The sequence below is a fragment of the Callionymus lyra genome, chromosome 17 (assembly GCF_982586985.1).
Source record: "Callionymus lyra chromosome 17, fCalLyr1.hap1.1, whole genome shotgun sequence".
Taxonomy (NCBI): Eukaryota; Metazoa; Chordata; class Actinopteri; order Syngnathiformes; family Callionymidae; genus Callionymus; species Callionymus lyra.
This window is the reverse complement of record NC_141834.1, coordinates 23,394,969-23,404,973: the sequence shown is the minus strand read 5'-3', so window position 1 is coordinate 23,404,973 and position 10,005 is coordinate 23,394,969. Positions and strand designations below refer to the sequence as shown.

Here is a 10,005-nt window from a genome sequence, read left to right as displayed (position 1 = left end):
CAGCGTTTGAGTGACGGGTGTCGGACTCATCGAGACGAAACATTCTCGTGAGAACCATCAGATCGGATCCGCCTCATGTTTCCGTGCGGCTCCTCATCAGCAGGATCTCGTCATCAGAGCCTCAAGGATTCTCTCTCGTCCTCAGCATCGGGGCCACGGCTCAGTTCACCTGCCACGAGGACCACGTGCTGCAGGGATCCAAGACCATCACCTGCCAGCGCGTGGCCGAGGTCTTCGCCGCCTGGAGCGACCACAGGCCCGTGTGCAAGGGTGAGTCGGCTCCTGATAGCGGATCCTGACGCCTGGAGGGTCGGCGTCTGATCCGGAGAGACCTTGGTTCATCAAGAAGCAGTTTATGACACTTGGACGTGATTCATGAGGCCGAGGCGGCGACGCTTCACCTTCATGATTCCCAGAGTGTCGGCCCAGAGCTCATGGTCTTTCTCCACCACAGTGAAGACGTGCGGCTCCAACCTTCAGGGGCCCTCAGGGACCTTCACGTCGCCCAACTTCCCCATTCAGTACGAGAGCAACTCCCAGTGTGTGTGGATCATCTCGGCCAGTGACCCCAACAAGGTACGACTTTTTACTGTGTTTGAGTGAGTACACAACAAGGTACGAGTTTTTAGTGTGTTTGAGTGAGTACACAACAAGGTACGAGTTTTTAGTGTGTTTGAGTGAGTACACAACAAGGTACGAGTTTTTAGTGTGTTTGAGTGAGTACACAACAAGGTACGACTTTGTAGTGTGTTTGAGTGAGTACACAACAAGGTACTACTTTTTAGTGTGTTTGAGTGAGTACACAACAAGGTATGACTTTTTAGTGTGTTTGAGTGAGTACACAACAAGGTACGACTTTTTACTGTGTTTGAGTGAGTACACAACAAGGTACGAGTTTTTAGTGTGTTTGAGTGAGTACACAACAAGGTACGAGTTTTTAGTGTGTTTGAGTGAGTACACAACAAGGTACGAGTTTTTAGTGTGTTTGAGTGAGTACACAACAAGGTACGACTTTGTAGTGTGTTTGAGTGAGTACACAACAAGGTACTACTTTTTAGTGTGTTTGAGTGAGTACACAACAAGGTATGACTTTTTAGTGTGTTTGAGTGAGTACACAACAAGGTACGACTTTTTAGTGTGTTTGAGTGAGAACACAACAAGGTACGAGTTTTTAGTGTGTTTGAGTGAGTACACAACAAGGTACGACTTTTTAGTGTGTTTGAGTGAGTACACAACAAGGTATGACTTTTTAGTGTGTTTGAGTGAGTACACAACAAGGTACGACTTTTTAGTGTGTTTGAGTGAGTACACAACAAGGTACGACTTTTTAGTGTGTTTGAGTGAGTACACAACAAGGTACGACTTTTTAGTGTGTTTGAGTGAGTACACAACAAGGTACGACTTTTTAGTGTGTTTGAGTGAGTACACAACAAGGTATGACTTTTTAGTGTGTTTGAGTGAGTACACAACAAGGTACGACTTTTTAGTGTGTTTGAGTGAGTACACAACAAGGTATGACTTTTTAGTGTGTTTGAGTGAGTACACAACAAGGTACGACTTTTTAGTGTGTTTGAGTGAGTACACAACAAGGTACGAGTTTTTAGTGTGTTTGAGTGAGTACACAACAAGGTACGACTTTTTAGTGTGTTTGAGTGAGTACACAACAAGGTATGACTTTTTAGTGTGTTTGAGTGAGTACACAACAAGGTACGACTTTTTAGTGTGTTTGAGTGAGTACACAACAAGGTACGACTTTTTAGTGTGTTTGAGTGAGTACACAACAAGGTACGACTTTTTAGTGTGTTTGAGTGAGTACACAACAAGGTACGACTTTTTAGTGTGTTTGAGTGAGTACACAACAAGGTACGACTTTTTAGTGTGTTTGAGTGAGTACACAACAAGGTACGAGTTTTTAGTGTGTTTGAGTGAGTACACAACAAGGTACGACTTTTTAGTGTGTTTGAGTGAGTACACAACAAGGTACGAGTTTTTAGTGTGTTTGAGTGAGTACACAACAAGGTACGACTTTTTAGTGTGTTTGAGTGAGTACACAACAAGGTACGAGTTTTTAGTGTGTTTGAGTGAGTACACAACAAGGTACGAGTTTTTAGTGTGTTTGAGTGAGTACACAACAAGGTACGAGTTTTTAGTGTGTTTGAGTGAGTACACAACAAGGTACAACTTTTTAGTGTGTTTGAGTGAGTACACAACAAGGTACGACTTTTTAGTGTGTTTGAGTGAGTACACAACAAGGTACGACTTTTTAGTGTGTTTGAGTGAGTACACAACAAGGTACGAGTTTTTAGTGTGTTTGAGTGAGTACACAACAAGGTACGAGTTTTTAGTGTGTTTGAGTGAGTACACAACAAGGTACGACTTTTTAGTGTGTTTGAGTGAGTACACAACAAGGTACGAGTTTTTAGTGTGTTTGAGTGAGTACACAACAAGGTACGACTTTTTAGTGTGTTTGAGTGAGTACACAACAAGGTACGAGTTTTTAGTGTGTTTGAGTGAGTACACAACAAGGTACGAGTTTTTAGTGTGTTTGAGTGAGTACACAACAAGGTACGAGTTTTTAGTGTGTTTGAGTGAGTACACAACAAGGTACAACTTTTTAGTGTGTTTGAGTGAGTACACAACAAGGTACGACTTTTTAGTGTGTTTGAGTGAGTACACAACAAGGTACGACTTTTTAGTGTGTTTGAGTGAGTACACAACAAGGTATGACTTTTTAGTGTGTTTGAGTGAGTACACAACAAGGTACGAGTTTTTAGTGTGTTTGAGTGAGTACACAACAAGGTATGACTTTTTAGTGTGTTTGAGTGAGTACACAACAAGGTACTACTTTTTAATGTGTTTGAGTGAGTACACAACAAGGTACGAGTTTTTAGTGTGTTTGAGTGAGTACACAACAAGGTACGACTTTTTAGTGTGTTTGAGTCAGTACACAACAAGGTACGACTTTTTAGTGTGTTTGAGTGAGAACACAACAAGGTACGACATTTTTTAACTTGTTTGAGTGAGAACACAACAAGGTACTTTTATGTCTTTCTTCAGTAAAACAAAATATTTGTTTTTAAATGCTTAGACACACATTTAATATATATATATTCATGGTAAACTTGGACAACAATATATGTAGTATCAGGTCAAATATACACAGTTTACAACTGTTTATACATTTTCTTCTACAAACAGACGAAACAAAGACAAAAATACTAAGAATAAATATAACAAAATACTACTAATAAATGTAGTAATAACAGTTTAAGTATCAGACAAACCAGCAGATGAAACAAGATTAAATCAACACAGTAGTATATTAAGAAAGAACAACAATAGACTTCATACAATTATAACTAACAGTGGAGCTTCTGGAATGAAGTCAAACCTGATCAAATTGATCAAATAACCTCTGAACCTACAATTGTAATAATTTAATGTTGATTCTTTTCTTGTAGCGACAATAATTCGTGTTTGTTTCTACACTGTCACTACTTCCTTATGTTGTTGTTTTTTTTAAACTTGAATTGATGATTTATTTCTGATCTTTTTCTTTCTGTTTCAGTTTATTTCAAAGATCAATAAGCAGTTACACTAAAAAGATGCTTCACCAGATTTAGCACCAGATGCTACGTTCCATGTGTCGTCCTCAACAAAGATGCAGACAGTTTACATCATACATCACATACAAATAAAGCAAAAACACAATAGTATCCAAAAACACAGTACAATCTAATAATATTAACGATGGCCAAATACCCGTCTGGTACTCTTAGTGCGAGACGGAAATCTGTCGGTGAATGAATCATTTTGAATCATTATAATAACTTATGATAACTTATGATAACTTATAATAACTTATAATAACTTAAGATGCTTCTTGTTACTTCACCACGTTTGTGTCGACACATGTTTTACATTCAAGAGTCAAAACCTTCATGTTGATTATTTTAGTTGAAGCTTGTTTTTCTGGTCAAGTTACGACTCTTTGATGAAAACTTGTTCAAGAGTTGACGTTGTGTTGTTGGTGCAGGTGTAATTAAACAAGTGTAATAGTCTTTTAACGACACCTGGAGCGTGAAAGTCTTGTTTTGGCCTCGAGTGATGAACGACTTCATGCTCCACGAGCTTCACCAACACTAATGTTTACACTCTGTTGATCCATCATCGTCAAGAGTCGTGAACGTGAGCGTCGTTCATCAGCGGCTGCAGCTTAAAGTGAGTCAGTAATACATACACGAGTATCAGTGAGTATAACATACAAGAGTATCAGTTACTATAACATACAAGAGTATCAGTGAGTATAATATACCAGAGTATCAGTGAGTATAACATACACGAGTATCAGTGAGTATAATATACCAGAGTATCAGTGAGTATAACATACACGAGTATCAGTGAGTATAATGTACACGAGTATCAGTGAGTATTACATACACGAGTATCAGTGAGTATAATATACACGAGTATCAGTGAGTATAACATACACGAGTATCAGTGAGTATAATATACCAGAGTATCAGTGAGTATAACATACACGAGTATCAGTGAGTATAATATGCCAGAGTATCAGTGAGTATAACATACACGAGTATCAGTGAGTATAACATACAAGAGTATCAGTGAGTATAACATACAAGAGTATCAGTGAGTATAACATACACGAGTATCAGTGAGTATAATATACCAGAGTATCAGTGAGTATAACATACACGAGTATCAGTGAGTATAATATACCAGAGTATCAGTGAGTATAACATACACGAGTATCAGTGAGTATAATATACCAGAGTATCAGTGAGTATAACATACACGAGTATCAGTGAGTATAATATACCAGAGTATCAGTGAGTATAACATACACGAGTATCAGTGAGTATAAAATACCAGAGTATCAGTGAGTATAATATACCAGAGTATCAGTGAGTATAACATACACGAGTATCAGTGAGTATAACATACAAGAGTATCAGTGAGTATAACATACAAGAGTATCAGTGAGTATAACATATAAGAGGATCAGTGAGTATAACATACAAGAGTATCAGTGAGTATAACATACAAGAGTATCAGTTAGTATAACATACAAGAGTATCAGTGAGTATAACATACGTAACATATCGTGCAGCACTAATCCATCCATAAATCCAACATATTCTAAAATGTTTTCTCACTTTAACTGCAAACATTCCTTTAAAAGTCAACGTCTCAAGAACCGGCTCAAGGTCGAAGTGATTTCAAGGTCGTTTGGCTTGTTTCTCCAGTTCTCTCATCACCATGCAATTAAAATGCATTTTTCTCTCCACGACCTCGCGACCGCGTCGCGGCCTCCAGCCTCCGGTCGGATGTTGATTCCACGGCGCGTCTCGGAGGGCGTGCGGAGGTGGAGGCGGGTCCGGCGTCTGCATGATTAGTGTGCGGTCCGGTCGCTCCGGCTCGGGTCGCCGCGCCGACCTCCTGTTCATCCGCCGCCATAATAACGGAGAGAGACGCTCCCTAAAGGGCAGAGGTCGCGGCTTGTTTACGCCGAGCTGACCCCGGAGCTCAAACGTGAGCGGGCCTGGCGCGGATCCTTGTGGCATCACGACGTCACCGGACTGTTACTAATCGTGGCGTCGACACACCATCAGCTCATGACCCTGCGTTACCATGACAACTGTCAGGACCAGCATCCAGCACCGGACTCAGACCGGAGCTGGCCCCGCGCCAGTGTTGATCCCCGGGAGTGAATGTGATTTACTAGATAAACCATCAGAGGTTATATAGTAGGTATTTAGTACATATAGATAAACTTGAACATTTGTTTACTTACTTCATAGTCTTGGTTCTTAAGCTTCCAAAAATGATATTAATAAATTAATACCATAGTTCTATATGATTTACATTTTAATGAATACGATTTGAAGCAAAAAAAACAACAACAAATAAATATAAATAATAAATAAACATTCACAGCGTTTATTCATGTTTGTGTTTCAATTAAACTTCCGGCCTCTAGATGGCAGCAGTCGTTACGTCCTCCACAGCTAAAGGAAGAATTATGACTGAGGACGAGAGGATACAGTGAGTCCAGAGTCCGAATCAAGCTAGTGTTGAAACAGAAACTAGGTGACAACAGGTGAAAGTCATGGATCCACCTGTGTCTTGGCTCAGCTCTTTCTTCAGCTGAGGTCAGCGAGGAAAGAAACTCAACATTCCATCGTCTCAGGGACTGTTGTCCTTGTTTGTCAAAGATGAAGAATGTGTTCCGTGTCCTGCTCGTGTGTGTGTGTGTGTGTGAGTGTGTGAGTGTGTGTGTGTGTGTGTGAGAGTGTGTGTGTGTGTGTGTGTGTGTGTGTGTGAGAGTGTGTGTGTGTGTGTGTGTGTGTGTGTGTGAGAGTGTGTGTGTGTGTGTGTGTGTGTGTGTGTGAGAGTGTATGTGTGTGTGTGTGTGTGTGTGTGTGTGTGTGTGTGTGTGTGTGTGTGTGTGTGTGTGTGTGTGTGTGTGTGTTCAAGGATAAAAGAAACTGGATCAGGTCGACGAGACTCGAGTCACCTTCTGGTTTCACACGTTTGCGATGAGCTGCTGGTAAATTGACTTTTTCTGGGTTCACAGGTTATTCAGATAAACTTTGAGGAGTTCGACTTAGAGATCGGCTACGATTCACTCACCATCGGAGACGGAGGAGAAGTCGGGGATTCTAAGACCATCATACAAGTGTGAGTTTTCTGTCAGCCATTTTCAACTATAATCAACAATTTTCAACTATAATCGAACAATTTTTAACTATAATCAAACTATTTTAACTAATATTAAACAATTATCAACTATAATCAAACAATTTTCAACTATAATCCAACAATTTTCCACTATAATCCAACAATTTTCCACTATAATCCAACAATTTTCAACTATAATAAAACAGTTTTCCACTATAATCCAACAATTTTCCACTATAATCCAACAATTTTCCACTATAATCCAACAATTTTCCACTATAATCCAACAATTTTCCACTATAATCCAACAATAACTGTAGATGTGACTCATGACTCCACATCTCTGGTCTCCAGACTCACGGGTAGTTTCGTTCCGGACCTGATCGTCAGCATGTCTCACCAGATGTGGCTTCACCTTCAGTCTGACGAGAGCGTCGGCTCCATCGGCTTCAAGATCAACTACAAAGGTTCTCGTCGTGCTTTAAAGCTCAGACCTTTAATGAGGGATTGAACCTCCGTGATCGTGTTAATCCTCGACTCATGTCCCGCAGAGATCGACAAGGAAAGCTGTGGTGACCCCGGAACGCCGCTCTATGGGTACCAGGAAGGAAGCGGCTTCTTGAACGGAGACGTTCTGCGCTTCGAGTGTCAGTTCGGGTTCGAGCTGATCGGAGAGAGAACCATCACCTGTCAGGACAACAACCAGTGGTCGGCCAACATCCCCATCTGCATCTGTGAGCTCACTTCCTGTTCCTCGCTCACTTCCTGTTCCTGCTTCCTCGCTCACTTCCTGTTCCTGCTTCCTCGCTCACTTCCTGTTCCTGCTTCCTCGCTCACTTCCTGTTTGTTCTTCTCCTTTTTTTTGTTCCTCTAATTTTTCTTGTTCTTGTTTTCCTTCCTCTTATTTAGTTATTTTTCTTCTCATTCTGTTCTTATTCTCCTTCTTCTTGTTCCTATTCTCCTTATTGATTTGTTCTTCTTCTTGTTTTGTTCTTCTCCTTCTTTTTGTTCTTCTCATTTTTCTTGTTCTTCTTTTCCTTCTTCTTTTGTTCTTTTTCTTCTTGTTTTGGTTTTTTTCTTGTTTTGTTCCTTTCCTTGTTTTCTTCTTCTTCTCTTTCTTGTTTGTTTTCTTATTTTTTAACATTGTTTATTATTGTTATTATTATAATTAGGGAAGTTCAAACGGTTATTTACAGAAATGTTTTGCCTAAACGTAATATTACCTTTTTAGCTTTTGAAATATCGTGAGCCGCAATGAGCTGTTTGGAGCAGCAGGGGGCAGATGAGTAGATAATAAAGGCAGCTCGTTCTTCTGTTGAAGTTAACTTGTGGTTCCACTGATCCTGGATCTATGATGACGACTTGATGTTCAATTAGTTCCATTAGTTGATCTACTCACTGACCACTGGTTGATGTGATCTGTGGTCCATTAGTTGATCTACTCACTGACCACTGGTTGATGTGATCTGTGGTCCATTAGTTGATCTACTCACTGACCACTGGTTGATGTTATCTGTGATCCATTAGTTGATCTACTCACTGACCACTGGTTGATGTGATCTGTGGTCCATTAGTTGATCTACTCACTGACCACTGGTTGATGTGATCTGTGGTTCATTAGTTGATCTACTCACTGACCACTGGTTGATGTGATCTGTGATCCATTAGTTGATCTACACACTGACCACTGGTTGATGTTATCTGTGGTTCATTAGTTGATCTACTCACTGACCACTGGTTGATGTTATCTGTGATCCATTAGTTGATCTACTCACTTGACCACTGGTTGATGTGATCTGTGGTCCATTAGTTGATCTACTCACTGACCACTGGTTGATGTTATCTGTGATCCATTAGTTGATCTACTCACTGACCACTGGTTGATGTTATCTGTGATCCATTAGTTGATCTACTCACTGACCACTGGTTGATGTTATCTGTGATCCATTAGTTGATCTACTCACTGACCACTGGTTGATGTTATCTGTGATCCATTAGTTGATCTACTCACTGACCACTGGTTGATGTGATCTGTGGTTCATTAGTTGATCTACTCACTTGACCACTGGTTGATGTGATCTGTGGTCCATTAGTTGATCTACTCACTTGACCACTGGTTGATGTGATCTGTGGTCCATTAGTTGATCTACTCACTGACCACTGGTTGATGTTATCTGTGGTCCATTAGTTGATCTACTCACTGACCACTGGTTGATGTTATCTGTGGTCCATTAGTTGATCTACTCACTGACCACTGGTTGATGTGATCTGTGGTCCATTAGTTGATCTACTCACTGACCACTGGTTGATGTTATCTGTGATCCATTAGTTGATCTACTCACTGACCACTGGTTGATGTGATCTGTGGTCCATTAGTTGATCTACTCACTGACCACTGGTTGATGTGATCTGTGGTCCATTAGTTGATCTACTCACTGACCACTGGTTGATGTGATCTGTGGTCCATTAGTTGATCTACTTACTGACCACTGGTTGATGTGATCTGTGGTTCATTAGTTGATCTACTCACTGACCACTGGTTGATGTTATCTGTGGTCCATTAGTTGATCTACTCACTGACCACTGGTTGATGTGATCTGTGATCCATTAGTTGATCTACTCACTGACCACTGGTTGATGTTATCTGTGGTTCATTAGTTGATCTACTCACTGACCACTGGTTGATGTTATCTGTGATCCATTAGTTGATCTACTCACTGACCACTGGTTGATGTGATCTGTGATCCATTAGTTGATCTACTCACTGACCACTGGTTGATGTTATCTGTGGTTCATTAGTTGATCTACTCACTGACCACTGGTTGATGTGATCTGTGATCCATTAGTTGATCTACTCACTGACCACTGGTTGATGTTATCTGTGGTTCATTAGTTGATCTACTCACTTGACCACTGGTTGATGTTATCTGTGATCCATTAGTTGATCTACTCACTGACCACTGGTTGATGTTATCTGTGGTTCATTAGTTGATCTACTCACTTGACCACTGGTTGATCTACTCACTGACCACTGGTTGATGTGATCTGTGATCCATTAGTTGATCTACTCACTGACCACTGGTTGATGTTATCTGTGGTCCATTAGTTGATCTACTCACTGACCACTGGTTGATGTGATCTGTGGTCCATTAGTTGATCTACTCACTGACCACTGGTTGATGTGATCTGTGGTTCATTAGTTGATCTACTCACTGACCACTGGTTGATGTTATCTGTGGTTCATTAGTTGATCTACTCACTGACCACTGGTTGATGTTATCTGTGGTCCATTAGTTGATCTAC

The 10,005-nt window shown here is 40.5% G+C and overlaps 1 protein-coding gene across 1 annotated transcript in view; it reads left to right on the top strand.

Annotated features, from left to right (window-relative positions):
- LOC148063047 (CUB and sushi domain-containing protein 3-like) overlaps window positions 1–10,005 on the top strand; it is a 414,667-nt gene that overhangs the window by 136,367 nt on the left and 268,295 nt on the right. The window contains exons 9-13 of the mRNA XM_087812099.1: window positions 146–270; window positions 455–576; window positions 6,599–6,702; window positions 7,057–7,169; window positions 7,254–7,436. Coding sequence (XP_087668225.1) covers window positions 146–270; window positions 455–576; window positions 6,599–6,702; window positions 7,057–7,169; window positions 7,254–7,436 — 647 coding nt within the window. The remainder of the gene's footprint in view (window positions 1–145; window positions 271–454; window positions 577–6,598; window positions 6,703–7,056; window positions 7,170–7,253; window positions 7,437–10,005) is intronic.